The sequence below is a fragment of the Apium graveolens genome, chromosome 1, assembly GCF_009905375.1.
Source record: "Apium graveolens cultivar Ventura chromosome 1, ASM990537v1, whole genome shotgun sequence".
Classification (NCBI taxonomy): Eukaryota; Viridiplantae; Streptophyta; class Magnoliopsida; order Apiales; family Apiaceae; genus Apium; species Apium graveolens.
The window spans coordinates 144,263,902-144,286,949 of record NC_133647.1 but is presented as its reverse complement, the minus strand read 5'-3'; the positions used below and the strand labels follow the sequence as shown (position 1 = coordinate 144,286,949).

Below are 23,048 nucleotides of genomic sequence, written 5' to 3'. Positions count from 1 at the left end.
AAAATCACAATGCTCTGAATTTTCATCATAGCATAACGCCAAAATGCAGTGACCAATCAGTTTGATAATTCTTGCCCCATATGTATGTGAATGTCTGAAGGATCTTGTAAGTTTTTGTCCAGTCCAAGTATTGACATATGTACCCATATGTCAATGTATGGGGTGTGTTCAAGTTCAATAGCCATATAAATATTCAACATTGAGCTCCTACAAATCGACAAGATATGTGATGGTCCTTCTGGGCTTCATTAATAAATAATAATAATAAGAATAAGAATACGAGTGATTAATTGCCAAGGGCTGTATGTTAAAAGATTAAAGCATTGACTAAAGAACTTAAATGACTCATCTACCAATTTATTATCAAGCAGTCTATAAAGCTCTCTTTAATTGCAAGAATATTAAGATGGGACAGCAGTATAGTGTCGGCAAGACGCCCAATTTATAATTCTTTAAATGTATCCTTTTTTCTGGAAAAAATAAAATTTTGGATAACATGGATACATTTGATCATTGCGCTAAAAATATTTGGTCTCAGATTATCTTTGCTAAACAGCATGATTAATCAGTTATTTTGCTCTTAACTACGCCCTCTTTTTTATTAAATAATTACATACGCATATATTAGAAGTTGAACTCTTGACATTTTTAACAAGGGTGACAATAACTCTACCCCTGCAACGAGCTTTGTTGGCTTGGCTACAAACTCTCCCCGGTGAGGAGGAGTTGGTTAAGTTAATAATCTTAGGGAAATCTTAGTACATTCAATGAAGCATTGGCATTGTAGCGGGGTAATGAAGTAGTAGCAATACTATTCTTTTAGCCGGCCAGTTGGATGCAAATAAAAGGAGAGCAAAGTAGAAATGATTACCACGACTACAAGATTAGAATTGATGCGATGTACTTTGAGGGGTGGTCCTTGAAAATTAACACATATATAAGTAACAATTGCTTTTGATAAAGATACATATATTGAGCTAGCAATAATAATGCAGGTGTGTTAAGTTGGTAGCTCCTTTTCCCTACAAATTCCTCCCCTTAATTATTGCATAATCTCCACAGTTTTACCTCCTTTTATTTGAAATCAAGTATGGTCATTTTTTGTTTACATTTGAATCTCTTCAACTTACATGCGGGAAATTCACTACTTCTACTTCAGATATATAGTAATATAGATGACCCACCCGCCCCCGTAGCTGAATTAGTTGTGAAGCTTCTCATGTATCCCCGGGTCCCATGTTCGATTTGTTATAGATGCACGGATTTAAGTATGAAATTAAAATGACGAAATATTGTGATAATCCTTTTCATAATTACTGGAAATGCGTAAAATCTGAAATGGACATCTAGTTATATAAAAAAAGAGTTTATATATATAAACGTTTTCTTATAAAATTGGCTAACACTTGTCTATTTCCGTACTTTGATTGAGTTGCAAATGTCAAAATTTTAATTTGACGACAATTAAATTTGAATACCTAAATGTCCAATTTGCACATGACCACAAAATGCATAAGAATGAATAATTAAAACATGTGTATAACTATATATATATATATACGTAAATGTTTGTATATGTTTTTTCAGTTGTATATTAAAATTTATTGTTATTAAGCTATGATGAGATAAAGGGTAAGGGTCTATTTTTTTGTCAAAAAGATTTTTACCCACAATATATTTCTCACTCATTCCCGTTTTTGTCGATTTTCGTTGGTCCTAAATTTGTTACAAGACGTATAAGACTGATTGTTTAGAAGGAGCACATTACATATATGAATCATTTAAGTTTGGTGACGTAATTACAAACATGGGTGATTTAACTCAAATAAATACTAACTAATTTATTAGTGATGCTTATTCTCTGCAGCAACTTACAACTACTTCTGAATGTGTGGAACTCGAACTGATAAACAAGAGATAAGAACCTATAATTCATTTCATGGATACTTCTGTTGGTTTTTAATCTAAACGTTTGAATTATGTTTTATTTATATTTATTTGTTTTATTCACTCTGGTTAGACCGAGTCTTCAGCTGAAAGGATCAGGTGTCAAGTAGTTGCTAGTTAGTAGGACAAATGGTGGAATAACGTTCTAGTCATGGAGAGTTTGTAGGAGTCAGTTTAGTTCTCTATTTTTCAGTTAGTTTTTCTTTGCTTATGAATTCTATATATGTAAGTGTTGCTTCATAAATAAAATACGTCAGTTGGACAAATACTGTTTTGTCTTCTCAGCTACATTACATTTTGTTAACAAAACGCATATATATATATATCTGTGATTTCCCAACAATCTGGTATCAGAGCATTAGTAAATTGATTGAGTGGCTGATGCCCAAATATATGCCAAAGACAACAACAACAATGGAGCCAGGAAGAAACAAAGACGGTACAGTGAGTTTGAATTATCCCATGTTGACGAGAACGAATTATACAGCATGGGCGATGAAGATGAAGGTGTACATGCAGGCCCATGGCGTCTGGGATGCAGTGGAACCCAAGGATCCCAATGGGGTGGTAGAAGAAAAGATAGACAAGCTCGCCTTGGCTGCTATCTATCAAAGCATTCCAGAAGACATTCTTTTATCGCTTGCAGATAAGGAAACTGCCAAAGCAGCGTGGGAAGCAATTAAAGTAATGAGCCAAGGTGCTGAACGTGTCAAAAGTGCAAAAGTTCAGACCCTCAAGGCGGAATTCGAAGCAATGAACATGAAAGATACAGATTCTTTAGACGATTTTTGTCTGAAAATCACAGCCTTGGTGACAAACATTCGTGCATTGGGAGAAGTTGTTGCTGAGTCATACGTGGTAAAGAAATTATTAAGAGCTGTACCTCCGAAATTCTTGCAGATTGCTTCCACAATTGAGCAGTTCGGAAATCTGGAAACAATGACTTTCGAAGAAACTGTTGGTTCTTTGAAGGCTCATGAGGAGAGGATGCGAGGACCAAGTGAAGGAAATGGAAGTCAGTTGCTTCTTACGGAAGAGGAATGGATGAAGAAAGAAAAGGAGGAGAGCAAATTGTTGCTCACTCGTGATGAATGGAACAAACGCTCGAATCGGGGTGGACTCGATCAAAAGGTGCGAGCAAGAGATAATAATCGAGGTGTAAGGGACAGGAGTCGTGCAAGATGTTTTAACTGCAACCTACTCGGGCATTTTGCAGCAGATTGCAGGAGACCAAAACGAGACAGGGACAACAAGGAAGAGGTTAACATAGCACAACTTCCCGATGATGAACCTGCACTGTTATTGAATGAACTTGAGGATGAAAATCAGAAGGTGGTTCTCATAACCGAGGAAAGAGTGTCTCCAAAATTGAGTCAAGAAGCCGAAAGAAATCAGATGAAGTCCAACCTATGGTACCTGGACAACGGAGCTAGTAATCACATGACGGGTCAACGTTCGAAATTCAGGGTACTGGACGAGAAGGTAACTGGACAAGTCAAGTTCGGAGACGGATCGGTTGTCCACATCAAGGGAAGAGGATCAGTGGTGGTCAGAGGAAAAACTGGAGAGGAACGAACCCTACGTCACGTGTACTACATCCCATCCCTCTGCAGTAACATAATCAGCATTGGGCAGTTAGCAGAGGAAGGGAACAAGGTGACAATTAGTGGGGATTACTTGTGGGTACGTGACGCATGTGGAACTCTACTTATGAAAGTGAAAAGAACTCAAAACAGGTTGTACAAAATCATTCTAGAAGACGGTGAATCACATTGTATGTTGTCAAAAGCGGAAGAAGACACCTGGCTGTGGCATTCTCGATTGGGACATGTAAACTTCAAGGCCTTAAAGCTGATGGAGAACATGAAGATGGTGCATGGGTTGCCAAAGCTATGTTTCCTCAAGGATGTGTGTGCAGGGTGTCTTATGTCAAAACAGGCCAGGAAAAGCTTTCCGTCACAGTCAAATTACAACACAAAGAAGGAGCTTGAGTTGATTTATGGAGATTTATGTGGTCCCATCTCGCCAACTACGACTGCAGCCTTTTCAGTCTTCAAGAAATTCAGAGCAAAAGTTGAAAATTGTCCGGAGAGAAAGATCAGAGCATTTAGAACAGATAGAGGAGGTGAGTTCTGTTCAAAGGAATTTGTGAATTATTGTGAAGAGGAAGGCATCGAGAGACAATACACCGCCCCATACTCGCCGCAACAAAATGGCATCGTGGAAAGAAGAAACAGAACAATGGTGGAGATGGCCCGTAGCTTATTGAAGGAAGCACAACTGCCAAATCACTTTTGGGGTGAAGCCATTCGGCATTCAATTTACATTTTGAATCGATTGCCTACGAGAGCAGTGTCTGATGTAACTCCGTACGAAGCTTGGTCAAAAGTGAAGCCCAATATTGAGCATTTGCGTGTTTTTGGCTGCCTGGGTTACATGAAGTTACCAAGTGTTCAGGTGAAAAAACTAGGAGATCGCAGCAAGCCAGTAATTTATCTTGGAAAGGAATCTGGTACCAAAGCTTACAGGTTGTACGACCCTGTAAACAAAGTGGTACATGTTAGTAGAAATGTAACATTCGATGAAAAGAAACGTTGGTCATGGGAGTCCGATGCATATCCAGAAACAGTTGAGACTAGAACATTCACGGTATTTGGAGGAAGTGCACCTACAGTGGAGGAAAACACTTCTGGAGCTGGTTCAGATATGGTGTTCGAGTCTGAGAGTGAAAATGAATCTCATTCAGAATCCACAAATGCAGACTCAATGGACTCTCGAGAATCGACTCAACACTCAAGCTCCATAGCATCAATGACAGACTCTGACACGAGCAGCGAACCAAGGAATCTCAGATCACTTGATGACATTTATGCTAATACGGAAGAAGTTGTTCTTGAAGACGAAGAGCTGTTTCTCATGGGGGTGGACGAACCTGTAAATTACAAAGAAGCTGAAAAGGAGCAGAACTGGAGAGAGGCAATGGCAAGGGAAATAGAGGCTGTCAATCGCAATGGAACCTGGAAACTTACCACATTGCCATCTGGGCACAAGGTCATTGGTTTGAAGTGGGTGTACAAGGTTAAAAGAAATGCAGACGGGAAAATTCAAAAATATAAGGCGAGGATCGTGGCTAAAGGGTACGTTCAGAAGCAGGGAGTTGATTTTGAAGAAATCTTCGCCCCGGTGACTCGGCTAGAAACTGTGAGACTACTACTTGCTCTTGCTGCGAAGAACGGATGGGAGGTTCATCACCTCGATGTAAAAACTGCATTTTTGAATGGAGAGCTTCGAGAAGAGGTCTACGTTTCACAACCCGAAGGTTTTGTCAAGGCAGGAAAGGAGAACTTAGTGTACAGACTTGTGAAGGCCCTATATGGTTTGAGGCAGGCGCCTCGAGCATGGTACGCAAAGCTAAATAGCTGCCTGGAAGAGCTGGGTTTCGAGAGATGTCCATACGAGCATGCAGTTTACATCGAGGTGATGAACCTCCCATCCGTTCTTCGCAGCAAGAGCAAGTAGTAGTCTCACAGGTTCATCACCTCGATGTAAAAACTGCATTTTTGAATGGAGAGCTTCGAGAAGAGGTCTACGTTTCACAACCCGAAGGTTTTGTCAAGGCAGGAAAGGAGAACTTAGTGTACAGACTTGTGAAGGCCCTATATGGTTTGAGGCAGGCGCCTCGAGCATGGTACGCAAAGCTAAATAGCTGCCTGGAAGAGCTGGGTTTCGAGAGATGTCCATACGAGCATGCAGTTTACACGAATAAAAGCAATGGGGAAACTCTAATCGTCGGAGTATATGTAGATGATTTACTTGTGACCGGTTCTAGTGTTGGAATGATAAACGAGTTCAAGAAAAGAATGAATGAGAGGTTTGAGATGAGCAATCTGGGAAAGCTTTCTTATTATTTGGGTATAGAAGTCAGACAAAGCAAGGGATGTATTGAGTTAAGGCAAACTAATTATGCCAAGAAGATTTTGGAGAAAGCTGGCATGAGTGAATGCAACGCAACCAAATTCCCAATGGATCCAAAAGAAAACATTGGCAAAGATGAAGGTGGGAAATTGGTCGATACAACACAGTTTAAAAGCTTGGTTGGAGGTTTACGATACTTGGTCCATACACGACCAGATATCGCGTTTTCTGTCGGTATAATCAGCAGGTACATGGAAACACCTACGGTAATGCATCTTAATGCTGCAAAAAGGGTCCTGCGTTATATCAAGGGTACCTTGAATTATGGTCTCGTGTACACAAGAAACAGTGGCAACAATGTGTTGACAGGCTATAGTGACAGTGATTTGGCAGGACAAGTCGAAGATAGGAAGAGTACCACTGGGATGGTGTTTTATTTGGATGAAAGCTTGATAACCTGGGTTTCACAAAAACAGAAGTGTGTGGCTCTTTCATCTTGCGAAGCGGAGTTTATGGCTGCTACTGCAGCAGCCTGCCAAGCCATTTGGCTACGAAAATTGTTGGCTCAGATTACAGCAAGCACATAGATATACGATATCATTTCATCCGGGAATGCGTTGAAAAGGGAGAAATCATTGTCAAGCATGTGAATACGGACATGCAGCGAGCAGATTCTCTAACTAAGGCTCTTGCAGTGGTGAAATTCGAGAGGATGCGTAAACTTCTGGGCATCAAGGAGCTGCTGGAATAAGTTTAGATTACGGGGGAAATTTGTTGGTTTTTAATCTAAACGTTTGAATTATGTTTTATTTATATTTATTTGTTTTATTCACTCTGGTTAGACCGAGTCTTCAGCTGAAAGGATCAGGTGTCAAGTAGTTGCTAGTTAGTAGGACAAATGGTGGAATAACGTTCTAGTCATGGAGAGTTTGTAGGAGTCAGTTTAGTTCTCTATTTTTCAGTTAGTTTTTCTTTGCTTATGAATTCTATATATGTAAGTGTTGCTTCATAAATAAAATACGTCAGTTGGACAAATACTGTTTTGTCTTCTCAGCTACATTATATTTTGTTAACAAAACGCATATATATATATCTGTGATTTCCCAACAACTTCTTTGCTTAATTAAATACCCATATGCATGCATGTTTGAATTTGAATTTCTTCAATCAGTTACTATATTTTGAAAAAAGAAAAAGATTATCATGACCATCACAATGTATAAACAAACATTATTGTACAACAAAATTCACTTCAAAAATTCAAAATAAAAATAAAAAGAAAAAGAAATAGACTATTCACGTGTCATTGCAGAAACAATACCCCTGTTAGAAATTTCGTGAACACCAGAAACCCTAAATCCCAAACAACCAAAAAACCCTTGCTTGTATGGCAAGTATGTCTTCTTTCTCATCTCTTCCGCCGCCGATCTGTTCACCGTGTAATGCCATTCATGCGCCGACATCTTCCTAGTCCCCACCGATCCCCCACCCTCGTTATCCACCGATCGAAAGCTCCAATTCTTCGAATCTTTATTATAGTTACCACTTTTCTTAAGTAATGTATATTTTTCTTTATGACCCTCTGAGGCACTACGAAACAATAACAAATTTTTTAGCTTCCATTTCTTGTACCAATTGGTCGCCGGAGTCTTCTCCGGCCGTCGTGTTTCTTCCATTGCCGCTGCAAACGGATCGAAATCATCGTTTTTCTTGCGTGGCGAAAGCGGGAGCGAAAGAGCCTTTTTAATTCTTTCTCTAGGTGATTTCGGTGACTCTAACTGAACTTGCATTTCGAGATTATTTAATCTCGGAGGGAGTTTGAGTTTCAACGGCATGATCTTTCCGCCAGAGAAAAGCTCGTCGGCGGCAATGAGCGATGGTTTATCCAAGTAGCCACTAAAATCGAATGCAAAATCATCATCTTGATCGGTATCATACGGAGTAGAATTAACTGATTTTGGAGTCCCGGGTTTTTCTTCCCAATTAAAAGGTATAGCCGATGAAGTTCCGGCAAAGGTGGTGCCGGAGTTTGGGGTGAGATCATGGGCGGCGCGTGTGGGAGTGGCGGGGGCAGTAGTGAAGATGTAGTTGCCGAAACGTGTTGGACTTGAAGGGGCAGTTACGTATGGTGAAGTGGAGGTGCTTGTGAAGTTGAATTCTCCTTGATCATTTCCCGGTGGTGAATGTGAAGGTTTCATCACTTCCATTTTTTTGTTGTTTGTTTGAAAGAGAGAGAGAGAGAGAGGCTAGTTGGATCAGTAACACAAGTCTATTTCTGCTTTTGAAACTGTGTATGTGTTATATATGCAAACAATTCGTACGGTCTTCTTTGACGATGAAAAAAAAACACAGATTAAAAATAAGACGGCCGAAAAACAATTTAATTTTTAAGTAGGTTTGATCTCATCCTTACGTTTTTAGTTAAATTTGATTGATTATTTTTTAATTTTTGGATCCACAAATTTAAAAATTATATAATTCAATGCTACACGTTTTTTTTTCTGATCTTTGACGTAGATATATTTGACCTTTCGACCCCTTCTTCTGTAGTTTTCATTCCTTAAGAGGTTATATAATTTGTGTACAGACTTAACTAACTTGTTATTTAAATTATCCAGACGCAACTTAATACTTAAAAGAAGATGACCAAAAGAAATACAGCTTTCGTATATATGTTTTAATAGTAGAGGAATGATAGAATTGATGGTTGTATAATGAAATTGGGCTTTTAATGAATAAACAAACTGCATCTACAAAAAAGAAAGAGCATAGCATAGGAATGATAAAATTGATGACCAAATTGGGCTTTATGTATAAACAACATTGGGCCTATATACACAGCTGATCACTTGGAGCTTTTTAGTGTTTAATCTCTGATTCATGCAATCTGCATGGCCTTCGAATAGGCCCTCCAAACAGTCCAAGGTTAGTTATACAGATTCGAAAAATATATTTGTTACTAGTTAGCTGCATTTTCTACTTGGGACAGTATACTACCAACACTTGGGAAGTCTTATATGAAATTAAGGCTCTGTTTGGAATTACTGTTAAAAATTGTTGTGCTGTTAAAAAAAGTGCTGCCGGAAAAAGTGCTGTTGTAAAAATGAGATGACTGTTTGGTAATTTTTTTGATACGTATATATTTTGATGCAAAAAATTAAAAATAATGATGCTTTTGGTAAGGTTTGATGGTGAAATCAGCATCCGCTTCCCGCAACAGCTGAAAAACAGCTTTTTCTAAAAGTATGGGGGAACTTGCTTTCTCTAACAGCAGTTCTTAAGCCAAAAACACTTTTCAGAAAATCAGCTTTTAAATTTTACCAAACAGTTTTTTAACTGCTTTTCACCGAAAAGCTGCTGTTGCTGTCTGCAACAGCAATACCAAACACACCCTAAATTACTTTCAATGTTAGATTGTGGGAGGAGCTCTGCAAGGTGACAAAGGTATCTGCTGTCAGCCTTTGACGCTTGATTTTGGCAATTAATCCGGGTAATCATGAACATATACTCATTTTTAAGACACATTATCATTTACAAGAGATAAGGTGATATAACTTTATAGTACTAATATCTATATAAACTTTAACCTTAATCTCAGTTAGCATACAATTTAATTTGCAAAAATCTGACATTTTATTTAGTTAAGATTATTTTTAGCCAAGTTAAGATTAAATAATCCTCAATCATACCCTCAGATTAGCTCGAGGGGAAATGACAATATGTGGTTACAAGCTCATCAAGCACAGCTCACAGTCTTCCATAACAAGGCAAAGGCAGCCCTCGACACGGACAACCCCCCTACGCCAAGACCTCAAAATATTTGTAATCCACACTTATACATGCATATTAAATTGTAAAGTTTTTTTAACTAATTAACTATTAGTGATGTAGGCAATTAGTTAAGTTTCTCAATCGAGTTGAGCGACACGCGAGCTTCCCTACCTCGAACTCTATAAAGTGGGCTCGAATCCGCTTGTTTAGTTAAACGAGTTGAGTTCGTATAAATGTCTAGGTTTGATTAATTAAACAAACCCCCCTACGCCAGAACCTCAAAATATTTGTAATCCGCTTTATTCTTCGCAGTTTCTTTTGTGTAATTAGTTGGTTTCAAACGAACACAGATTAATTGACATAATGTTTTCCTCAAAACTAAAATTACGCCAAAACTCGAATCTTCTGTATGCAATAAAACAAACAAATAATGTCCGCCAAAAGTATATAGACACCATTTGAATAATTTTCTTTCTCGTTTCTTGACTGTCGCTTCTTATCATTTACGTGTTTCCCTTATCCTTTTCTCAAGCAGCAACAAATAACAAGCAAACTGCCCTCTGCCTCCACTTTCATGTTTTTAGTATAAAATGATAATAAATGATATATCCCACACTTAATCCACTAATTTTGACAAATCTCCAGCTTCTTTTTAAATCGCCCGAGCTATAAAAAGTAAAAAGAAATACATTAGGATATTTTGATCGTGATTAATGAGGCCGATTAATGATAATAGGAATTCAATCCCATATTATAGTGTTTGGATTGACAACTTAATGTTTGAAAATGTGAACCTCATCACCATTAGATGGTTAAATCATATCCTACCTTTGTGTTATCTTTTTATACCCATTCCCATTAACTTTATTTTCATGCACCTCATTCACAATCCCATTTTCATCACTGATCCAAATACCGAGGGTGTTTGAATCAGCGAGGAGAATGAAAGTCTGGGAATGACAAAGAGGAATATGAAAATATGGGTTAATGAAAATGAGTATAAAATGGTAATCAAAGGAGTAAAACAATAGGATATAATTTAATTATTTAATAAAAATGAGGTTCTCATTTCCAACTATCAAATAGTAAATTTAAACCCTATACATGCGGATCAACATTAAAACTTAATTATTGGGTATCACAACCACCGGCCATCGTAACAACTTCTCCACTATATTACTAATTATGTTTCTTCAGACTTAAGTTATGCAAGCTTATTGTTTCTATTCCGAGAATCGAAATCTCACCCCCTTTTTTTTACGAGTGTAGCTAGAGATCTGCAATTTGAAGCCCTAGCTAATATATTACACATACCTTTTATCCTTAATATTAATCATATCTTATACAAAATAACTGCTAATTAATTATTCATTGGCCGTCTTATATACAGAGACCAAAATTTTGATTTACCATGAAATGTAAGAGTTCGAAAAGGATGAATTGGCTAGATACACTCCATCAGACAAGAGTTCTTTCCGACCGTCTTAAATCCAATCGAATACTTCAAATTTTAAACTATACAGGGGTAGAAATGGAACAATTCATTGTAAACTTAGTTTTCCTGGCATAACCTATCATCAAATTTTTACCAAGGAAAAGTATGCACTAATAAACGAAATTTGTATTAGAAAACTCCATATATGAAATTATCAACTTTCAAAGTACAACAATGGATGCATGATATAGTATACCTGTAAGTCAATGACGAAGCTAATCAAATTTAGAATTTATTTATCTCTTTTTTTTTCTATATAAATAGAACGAACATAATTCATTAACGTCTCACTTGCGAGCTATTGATTCCTCTAATAATTGATGGTTCAAGTACAAGCGAATTAAGAGTCTTGCAACCCATGAGGTTTTGCTTGTACGGCAAGAATGTCTTCCTCCTCATCTCCGCCCCTGCTGCTGCACGATTCACCTTGTTTTGCAGTTCATAACCCGACGCTCTCTCCTTCTTTTTCCGGCTCCCACCGTTGCTGCCACTGCCACCACCAGACATATTCACATTTTCATTCACATTCTTGCCCTCATTTTCATATTTCTTTTTCGTTTCATGCCCTTCGGACGCACTACGGAACAACAAATCAGGCAGCTTCCATTTTATTAACCAACTCGAGCTTGAACTTGAACTCCTTTCCATGCTTATTACTTGTTCTGATTCTTTAGATCTCGGAGTTGATCTTGGAGTCGAAGGTGGTGCTTTGATACTTATTTTGGTATAATTAACTCGCTCTGATACCGTGTTAAGTGTTTTTGGTGACTTCTTTCTTCCATTCATATGATTAGACGAGTTACGAACTCTTTCATTTGATTTTGCACAAGGATCCAAATAATTCTTCCTCTGGCGAAACGACACCGCATTTTGTAGGGTTTTCTTTGGTGCTGGCTCGATAGTATTGATTAAGCCACCTCGAAAGACCAGATTAACAGGAGGAATAGATCTCTCCCCCTGTCCACTTATGGAATCAAACGTGAAATCTTCTTTAGTACCATCATCTTGAGTAGCTGCATCAAAATCGAACTCCAATTCTTCCTCCTTACTATCCTCATCATCATCTTCGTCTTTAACATAAAAATTGAAAGAGAAGTATTTTTTAGCAATACTATGATCAAGATTCGCACTATCTACTGGCGCGTCTTCAATATGATCATTGGCCTGATCATGATGTGCATTATTGGATTCTTGAATATTCGCGATAGCATCAAAGGCGAAAGAGATTTGACGATTAAAGGGAGAGGAAGTTGTAGGGCTTGAAGGGGCACTAAAGTAGTAGTTGCTAGCGTTTTGTGGGCTTTGTGAACAAGGAGAAGTGCATGTGCTCCGACTAAACATCAAGTTATCTCCGGTCACCGCAGATGAAGGTGGCATCATCACTTCCATCTTTAAATATGTGTGTGTTTGTTATACACTTTGGAGAAGGAATTTTAATTAGGTGTTGAGGTTTTGTTGCAGTACTTTGACATGTATGTGTGTTACTTATATACACGTACAAAGAAAAACAGAAATAATGGAAGATTAGTTGGAAAAAAGAGTTTCACTAGAATGTATACAAAAGTCAAAATAAGTGTGCATGGATAAAATTAGAAATAGGAACAGATATTATATATAAATATATTATTGTCTTGTGGTAGTTTTTCTCACTAAATTATCTGACATGTACTCATGTGATGACATGCCTTCTTTTTTTTTTCTTTTAAAATGGGCGTCTTTGGGGAGGAATAATGTTTATTCAATATTTTATAAGAGTAAATTACAGAGTTTTGGGCGTACTTTATACTGATTTTTAAAATAATAATCAAATTTTCAAAATAGTGGCCAACTTTTCTTTCCGCCTTTCAAAAAAATGTCCGCCGTTAACTCCCGTTAAATTTTCTCCGTTAACTAATATATTTAAAGTATAAATTGCATACTGGTGGCCGTATTTCACATTTATTTTTAAAATAGTGGTTACATTTTTAAAATTTTTAAATAATGACATTTTTAAATTTTCATTGTAGGAAAATTTTTAAAGAGTTTTTCTAAATTGATCTTAATACTGGGTGTCGATTATAACAAATCATTATCACTCTTCTCTATATTTTTGCTAAAATTTTATTCATATATTTGTGTGAGGAGGTTGAAAAAATATAGAAGTCGGACACTTGATTAAATTAGAAGATTATTTAAGTCTATGTAGCAATTTGATGAAACCATTATTTTAAAAGGTGAATAAAGATTTCAACAATTTATAAAAGTTTAACCACTATTTTGAAAATAAGTACGAAGAACAGTCACCATTCTGTAATTTACGCTTTAAATATATTATTTAACGGCGAAAACTTAACGGGAGTTGACGGCAGTCATTTTTTTGAAAGACGGAACAAAAATTTGGCCATTATTTTAAAAATTTAAAAATTTGACAACTATTTTAAAAATTGATATAAAATACGACCACCATTTTGTAATTTACTCATTTTATAATTAGAAGATTAATATAAATTTGATTTTATTGATAGAATCAGTACCGGAAGTAAGGAGTAATTAAGCAAAAATTTGTTTAACAACTCATATAATTGGACTATATCAAACCCCTCTAGCTAGCTAGTCCACTATTCAAGAACACACGGATTTGAATAATTAAATATATATAAACAAAGTAAGTCCATAGCTTTAGTACAAAGGTAAAGCCATAACTTTTAATTTTTTAATAAGGAAAATATATAGCTTTAGGGGTAGTGGTTAGTGTATGGCTTTTAAAATATAATCGTATCTGTTCTTGATCCTGTATTACCTACTTTATCACATTTGTGAGTTGTCATTTTCTAGAATAATTAAACGTACAATATATACACTGTAAGGAAAAAAAGACCATTTTCTATCAAGATTTTCCTACTAAGGAATTCTGACAGGAATTTCTCCATTATTTTCTACTAGGTCGAAATCTGATAGAAATTGGTAGTAGGGTCTAGATCTTGAACACGCAAACAGTGATCCATTATTTCATATCTATATTAAAAATAAATAAATTATTTCATATAATTTGTTAATACACGTAATACCTAAGTATTTCAAAAAGTTGAAAGTCAATTTGAGAGTTGGTGAATATGGCAGATTAGGGTTGTAACTAGGCAGATCTAATTTTTAATTTATTATGAATTCAAGGGGTATTAGACGCTAATATGTGAAATATTTGAGTCAAAAATAAATTAAAATTCAATTAGAAAATGTGCTAAGAACTAATAATGTAGACTCGATATTTAATTTAATTTATTTTAAATTCGTCCAAAAAATTTATATTACACTTGAGTATTTAGCAAATGTACTGAGAACTAGCATAAATTTTGTGCCTGCGGAAATTTTTGTAATGTACTCAAATTATATGCAAGTTTTATCTCCTTCAAACTGCTAAGAGGCTAAGACAATGCTCCATAAAAAATAAATTTTAATTTTATTTTCAAAATGACACGTGTTATCTTTTTATTAGTAAATTTAATATTAATACATGATTAATATATTTTATTTATGAGTTAACATTAAATAGCTATTAATAATAAATCATCATTCGAAAAAGGTTTAACGATTTTCAGGCATCTAATATTTATCAACTGCTTAATATGTTTGCACCTTGAATTCGTGTAATTGTTCTTTTATTTTAAAACTCAATTAAATATTGAACTTAAATGGAGGACAAGGATCTCTATAATCTTTTTCCCCGTATATTCCAAAATTAAGGTGTCTAGAAACAAGGGTGATTGTGATGCGGATGGTGTGCTTTTTTTTTTTTTTTTTAAATCGTGGACCGACTCGTATATACGGTTTGGTCAATTTCTCAAATCACATGTGCAACACAAAATTTGAAAACTGCATAAATCACATCACGAAATTGCCTGCGATGTGGTGCGCATTTATATCTCCGATAAATAACAAAGTTGTATTATTGCAAAAAAATTAAATAAGTAACAATATTTAAACTGAATGAATAACACAATCATAATTTTTTTTAGTATTATAGTGTGAAAATTGAAAAGTTTAAATCTTAAAATTTTAAGTGAAAATATAATACATGGATAAATGCAAAACAAGGCATAACAGATGAAATTAGTAAACTAATAGCAGTTAAGCTCCATATATTCCTCACAAATATTGACTTTAGCATATGTTACATTTCTTTGCAAATATGACCTTAGTTAAAGAAAGACAGGAACAACCAAGTTAAATACAAAAAACAAATGAACTCATGAACAGTGTCAGTTTATATTGGACATCTGACACTTGTAAACATGCATATTTAACTCTCTTTTTTCCTACAGATTACCCACATATTGACCGAGTAATACCAACCTGTCATTCTAATGCTACAAGAGATAAGATATAGTAAAGAAATAAGCTTACCTCATACACACACATGTATATATTTTTATAATATATTAAATATTACGGTACGATTTGAACCGCATTATAAAGAATAAAAATCATAATTTATACTGTACCGTATGATTTGTCAAAATTTTAGACCGCAGTCGTTACAAAAATTAAAAATCATGTTTCACTATACAAATTAATATAACAAATGCAGTTTTTACGGTCTGTGTAATTTTTTTGCTCACCTCCGTCCAGAAGCTTCCCCTGTGTGTTACTCCCTCCGTCCCTTTCAATTGTTTACATTTTTTAGAAAGTGTCTGACACGCATTTTAAGGTGCATATAAAGTATATTTCTGTAATTTTTTTTTACAATTTTGTTTTTCTGAATAAAAATTAAAACATTCAACTTTTATTCAGAAAAAGAAAATGTAAAAATAAGTTACATTACTATACTTTATATGCACCTTAAAATACGTGCCGAATACTTTCTCAGAAATGTAAACAATTCAAATGGACTGAGCGAGTATTATTCTGTGTACTCGTCTTATCTTGCTGTTTTCCAAAACGGTGGGGATGCTTTGGTGCCATGTTCAAAGGCTGGGGTTACCTTGTCTAATATCAAGTACACCTATCTCCCTTTCTACATGTTTTACTTGTGATTTCATTATTTCTCATTTTGTATTCACTATTTTGACCGCCAAGGCAAAAAAAAATGATTCTACTTCTTTTTTAGAAATTACACGTGTAACCCTTGCACACACTTTCATGTCATGTGAGGATCTGCGTATGGTTAAAGCCATTCACCTAAATTTCAATTGATTAATCCACATATTTTAGAGTTTTACTCTAAAATGACATTATGTTATTATGTTTTAGTAAAAGAATAGAATAGACAGCTAGATTCTCATCTATTCATCCGGATTTATGTTAATGCAAGTCGTCAGAGTCTCACAAATGATCTTTGATACATAAAAAAATACAAGGATTTATAAAGTGGTATATTTTAAATTTCACTAAAAAATTAGATAAACTGTTCTGTAATTAGATATTGGACACGCTAGCATGTCTTATTTGCAATGTGATATTTTGATCAGATGAAGATACTTCAACGTGAATTGAAACGCAGCAGTGGCTTTCTTAGTGCACACTGGTATGTGTTAAACGTTGTTATCAAGTTTATTGCTTATGTTGTGATAACATAACATGCAAGTCATTTTCTATGTTTTTTGTTCTTTTTGCAAATTTCAGTACTTTCTATAATAGTTAAGCATATATTAATACTTAATTAAGCATCAGATAATACTTAATTAAGCATCAGATAATACTTAATCATCATTGTACCATATGGTGGTTATTTTTAATACTCCTGGTTCTTAATTATCCCTCTCTGCTAAGTTATGATGTTAAGGCTGTCTGTTTGAGTATTTGTATTTTTTACAATTTAGATATCATAAAGTTTATTATTAAAAAGCATTAACGATATCGATAAGGACGTACTTATTAGTTAAAAGCAGCTTATCGGAGGCACTCTTCATAAATCATGATCTGAAAGTCACTGCAAACTAAGCATTTATAAAATTATAGTAATCAAGAATACAAGACATAAATGTTCTTCACCAAATATAATTTTAATGCTTCCGTTATTAGTATAAGATTATAAAATCCGTTATGTGGATTAGGTGTGGAAATTAAGCAACACAATAACCAAAGTTAAATTGAATCTTGACTACTGATTAAACCATTGAACAAGAATCTGAAAGCCATTGTATTAAAAAGAATCTCAGTTATCAGTTAATTATCGGGTTAATAATCTAACACTACAAGAAAAACTGGGTGATACAATGGTTTTTAACCGATACCCCTCAATATCGTTGAGTATTGAGACGCCCTCTGTTACGCGTATCAGACAACGGTATCCAATCATTGTCTATTTTAATGTAAGACAACAACACAAATACAAAAAAGCGTTGTTAGAATGTTGGTATACACGAGTAATCTGTTGTTGTAATAGAGTGTCGTAAGACAGGGTCACCTGAGACAATGCGTTGTTCTTCCTCCCTACAGTCAACGGTATCGAAAACAAGACATATTGTTTGAAATGAATCCAAGCAACGATGTAGTTATAAAAAAGTGTTGTGAGACAACGTGTTAGTCAACAGTTCACATGAGACAAAGTGTTGTGCTTCCTCCCTATAGTCAACAGGGTCTAAAATAAAAATTATTGTGTAAAATAACTCAACACAAGTGTTTCTATATAACAATATATTGGCTATACCTAATTGTGAGTATTACCACAACGGTTTCATAGGACAATTCTATTATCTCTAATTTGTTATTATAATGGTTTTTCGAAACAACACATGTTGTGCTTCCTCCCTATAGTCAACAGGGTCTAAAATAAAAATTATTGTGTAAAATAACTCAACACAAGTGTTTCTATATAACAATATATTGGCTATACCTAATTGTGAGTATTACCACAACGGTTTCATAGGACAATTCTATTATCTCTAATTTGTTATTATAATGGTTTTTCGAAACAACACATTTGTGTGTAACACACTAGACAATGGTTCTTTTGCTAAAAACCGTGGGGTGAAGGACTTGTCCACAACTTTCGGTGAAACCCATAAAGTTCAAGCACCTTAGTGTGATGCTTCATGAAGAACTTTGCCCATGCATTCTTAATGTCGTTTACATCATCCTCGGTAAAACTGTTGTTGCCCCTCCGAAACCACCGAATTTTTTTTAATTTCAGTGAAAGTTAGATTTTACTAGAAAATTGAGAACAAAAGAAAATACAAGTGCGCCGTAAAGAAAATAGGATCGATTTTACCTTTGAGCAAAAATCAAATTCCTTATCTTCGCATATTTCCCTCATATAGAGCATCACAAACAATCCACAGTTCTTGCTTTCATTTTGGACCGGAACTCCCTTAAGAATACAAATTTAGACATTTACATGTAACATGATACACTGAATTAAAACTGTTAACATCGATGCTTTAAAAAAACATACCGCCAGATTCTCCCAGACTATTTTTCTCTTCAACGTCTTTATCGCATTATCCTTAAACAGTTTAATGACACTTAAACAATATATCAAAATAATAATATTAGCAGCCACTCGTCAACTATTTTCATCCATTCTGAACCTGGTAAATAAATAAATTGATTACTAAATAAGATAAGTATTATATGTTAATCACTTGTCAACCACCTCCATCCATTCTGAACTTGTAATTCGATGCTTCAAAGGGTCCAAGTGATAGACTACTTGTGCATCTGGATTGGCAACACTCAAAACCCAATGATTCCTAGTAAAATGATGAACAAAACATAAACATATATTACAACAATGCAGACTTGAGAAATTACAAGTTAAGAGAATATTTTTTGTTATAGTTAATTATTAGGCTGTGAATTTTAGTGCATTGGGCAAGAATTAAATTAAAAAAATACCCATACATGATTATATGGAAAAAGAAAGCACTGCCCTTTCTTAACAGTTTTGAATCAATAAGCAAGAGCACGCGACCTTTATGCAGTAGAACCACAAGATTTAGCGCCTATTGTGCCAGGGTCAACAAAAGTTACCATATGTGTCATCATGTTCCTTTTCAAGTTTTCATGCAATAAATTGCATATAAAACATAGCAGTAGTTAACACATACTCTTATCGTATTCTATATCATTGACAAGCAATTATAAATTTAAACTTTGACATTTACTGAATGCATATGCAAATAATAGAGGTCGATATTTCACCTCTAGTGAACCAAGCGTAGACATCTGATAGAAAGAGACAGTACTTTTTGGTTGAACCAAAAGCTTCTTGGAACAAGTTAAAAGAGGTTATTTGACCATTACTTAAGGCTTCATTTGCCCAAATCCACAGACGCTTTAAATCATGAGGATAATTTAAACCCATTTCAACCACATACTCTCTGACACAGTCCTTAACATGTTTTCATTTCTTTACAACACTTTTCTTCACTCCCTGAAAAGGAAAATTGAAAACCAAATTAAATGGGCACACATACAAAACTAGAGAAAATTCTCTTATAAAATTAACAATTAGACAAAGTTTAACCTTTTTAGCTTCTACCACCAGTGCGACAGATGTGTTCCCTTATAGCATAAGGTCTCTTGGCCTAGCTATGTACGTTCCAACAGCTTCATTTACAGTCTTGATTTCATCCCCGGCTGGAACGGGAATTGCAGTAGATCCTCTGACTACACGAGTGATTGACACTCGTGCATTTTCTTTTGCGAGTGGCACTCCGTGTAGAATTTACTCCCCACCTAAAACATCATTTTCCATTATTACATAAGCAACAACATTGTCCGGGGTCCCAACGCCTAACAACCATTCTAAAAAACCTACTTCTGTCTCAATACTCTTTTTGACCACAGGCTCCACTTCAGCTCCAACTTGGTCAGCATCACCTCCAACTTGTTCAACATCAGCTCCAACTTCTTCCACATCAGCTCCAACTTGTTCAACATCTTCAACTCCCTCATTATTTTCTTTTGTATTTTATATTCAATATGTTCCAACTTCTTCTTCACAAATTCAAGCCCATCTAAGGCCTTCAGAATGCCATCTCCACCCTTAGAACAACTCCCTTGCTGCGAATCAATATTTGGACTGCACTCAGACCTTGCATTCTTTACCAAAAAACTTGCTTTTAACTTTTCTATTTAAGATGTCCAGAATGCATCTCTTTGTTTCATAACTCTGCCACAAATTTTTGAACACTCTACTATATCCTCTCATCCATGGTCCTTTTCTTCCTTTGTCTTGGAAGATTAAAGTAGATTGATTGTTTTACATTAACCCCTTGTCCATGTACTCGTCTTTTGTGCTACGCGTTACCGAGCACTTTTGCCAAAATATCATTAACACCAGAAACTGTCATTTCTCCTTCACGAACCGCCTTCTTCATCTTCGTCTAAAGACGATCAAAACATAAAAAAATATTTAAATAATATACAACTAATTAGATAGTATCTTGCTACCTATGTTTTATTCAAAAAGTAAAGAAATACTTATAATATCTTCATCAACTTTTTTAACTTCATCATTCCGAAAATTTCCTTCCTCATCTTGACGCGCTCGAACCCAAGTGTCTGACCTATCTATCTCCGTGGTTGGATCAGATTTAGTTTGCATGTACAAGCATGTTTGAGAGTAACAACATTACTAACAATGCCTTAGGCAATAATTAGGAAATGAAAAAAGTAGGGATTTTGTGATCGCTAACCATTTATTGTTCTAGATTGGCATAACCTTTGCGAGACATACGGTGATTATATTTTTTCAACTCCCTTCTTTTTTATTGTTTGTCATGAATTTTCTATACAAAAACCATAAGTTGTTAGCAAAAAAGATACTCTAGTCAATAATTGCTAAAAAAATCACAAAATTGATAACATAAATAGTGCAAAAAATATAGTTACCAGAAATTCATCTATTGTGCGTTGTGCAATGAACATGTCCCAATGAGCCTTCCCAATAAAATTGTAATCTGCTGTAGGATACTTCAGCGCCTCAGGTTAATGAATATAAGGTAAGACATAGTTTCTAGTTAGATTGCTTTTGAACTCCGCCACTTATGGCATGCAAAATTCAACACCAACTTTTACGCTGAAGGAGGTACTTAGAACGCCATCTGCATGATTAACAATTTATAATTTTTTTTGAGTAACTAGCTTTGTACATATAATAAAGTTGTGTATCATTAAGTAGTGAGATGAAATTTTATACCTTCACACAATCCCATATCTTATTTTTTGTTTCTTTCGGAACTAACTTCCACAAGGAATACATAATTGGGGGTTTAGTTCTTGCAAGAACCCCAATATAAGATTGTATCTCCGTAGCTGCATCACCATACAACTCATCTTTTTCATTGAATAACTCCTCGCCTTTTATGCCCGACATCTTTTGTTGACAATTCTATGCATTTTCACACGCCCACGTCTCAATAACTGAAGTCCTTCTCTCTTCTTTGGTGGTGGCTTCTCAGTCACTCGCTTCCTTTTCTTCGTCAACTGCTTTTGTAAGTTGCTTGAAATATCTTGCTTTTTAAAGGATACGTGGGAAGAATTGCTTGCGCTAGGATGGGTCTTCATCGACTGATTCTTTTTTAGCGCCTTGATAAGTAACTTGGCCGCTTGTGCATTAGGAGCAGATTTTGTCCTCTTAATTTTTTTCAAAGGAGCCATAATCTGTAGTAATAAAGCATATATTAAAAATCAGGTCAAATAATATACATTAATAGAGTATACTAATTGAGGTACACATGAAACCCACAAATGAAACCCACAAATAGAGCATGCATATAAAACCCACATATGAAACCCACAAATAGAGTATGCATATAAAACCCACAATTAGAAAATTGAGGCACACATGCATACTAAAAATCAGAAAACACATTCGTATTATAAACACATTCATCAAACAGATTCAAAACACACAAACCCACAAACATATTCAAATCCTCATAATGCATGCATACAAAACCCACTAACCAAACTCATCAAAATAACGAAACCTACAATCAGTTGCATGCATATTATAAACACATTCATCAAAAAATTAAAAGAACATAGAACACACAACACAAAACGGGACTAAAATGAGATACTAAAAAATAGGGGACTAAAACGAGAAAGATGAGGGAGAGAGAGATTACCTTAATGTAGAGGTTGAAATGAGAGAGAGATTGGGGAGAGAGAGAGAGATTGGGAAATGAGAGAGAGGGAGGGGGAATAATGGGGTAGTTGGGGTAGGGTCGACCTAATTGAGGGTGGGGGGGGGGGGGGATGGGTGAATTTTGAAATAATTATGGTTTTGGTGGGGGGATAACGGGGAGGGAAGCAGAATTGGGGAAAAATTAGTTAAAATGTTAAACAAAAATATTTTAAATATAAAATATAATTAAAAAAACTAATATTTTTAAGAAAAAAATTAAAAAGAATTGTTAGGAATATGTTGTGTACTTGATGATAACTTGAACACAACACTTATTAGATTTTATTCAAGTAAAATTGTAGCTTTCAATGGATGATCAATTTCATTCAACCCCCTTCTGTAATTCTTGTTTAGATTGTTTGGGAATAACAATAATATTATTTTTAGTTGAATTATATTATATGGTTGAAACAAGATTAACATGTTGACCCAATTAAAATGACATTAAATCGGTCAAATTGATTTAAAAAAAATTTAAATTTAATATTCTTACAAAAAAATGTTAAAATTAGTAAAGGTGAAAAAATAAATTAATTGGGTCTAAATATTATCCTTTTTTGATATTACTAATCGTAATGATTACTAAATATTATTTATCAATTCGAACTGCATTTAATTAATCGAATCAATTGATGGTATAATTGGTATAATGTGATTTGAACCTATATGGCACTGATGAATAACGTGTGCATATACTAAACAAGATTTAAATACATCTCGTAAGTAGATACACAATATTTTTACAATTTCACGATACTTACATGGTGTATTAATATTGCTTATACAATATGTCAGGATTTTACATCA

General features: G+C 34.9%; 1 protein-coding gene and 1 long non-coding RNA gene across 3 annotated transcripts; both read right to left on the bottom strand.

Annotated features, from left to right (window-relative positions):
* Nucleotides 1-7,092: 7,092 nt before the first annotated feature.
* LOC141721084 (uncharacterized) lies at nucleotides 7,093-8,166 on the bottom strand. The gene has a single exon (XM_074523829.1). The coding sequence runs from the start codon at nucleotides 8,067-8,069 to the stop codon at nucleotides 7,155-7,157; it is 915 nt and encodes a 304-aa protein (XP_074379930.1). The 5' UTR covers nucleotides 8,070-8,166; the 3' UTR covers nucleotides 7,093-7,154.
* Nucleotides 8,167-17,263: 9,097 nt separating this feature from the next.
* LOC141721074 (uncharacterized) lies at nucleotides 17,264-21,674 on the bottom strand. 2 transcript variants are annotated; one of them, XR_012574650.1, is made up of 6 exons: nucleotides 21,249-21,674; nucleotides 20,942-21,153; nucleotides 19,572-20,433; nucleotides 19,247-19,478; nucleotides 18,498-18,795; nucleotides 17,264-18,413 (listed from the first exon to the last, which is right to left on the bottom strand). It is a non-coding gene; the product is annotated as an uncharacterized LOC141721074 (long non-coding RNA). The 2 variants fall into 2 exon arrangements; XR_012574649.1 differs by having other exon boundaries at nucleotides 17,264-18,795.
* Nucleotides 21,675-23,048: the final 1,374 nt, after the last annotated feature.

Coding starts and splice junctions, on each gene's coding strand:
- LOC141721084 (XM_074523829.1), bottom strand. CDS start 8,069: ATGGAAGTGATGAAACCTTCACATTCACCACCGGGAAATGATCAAGGA.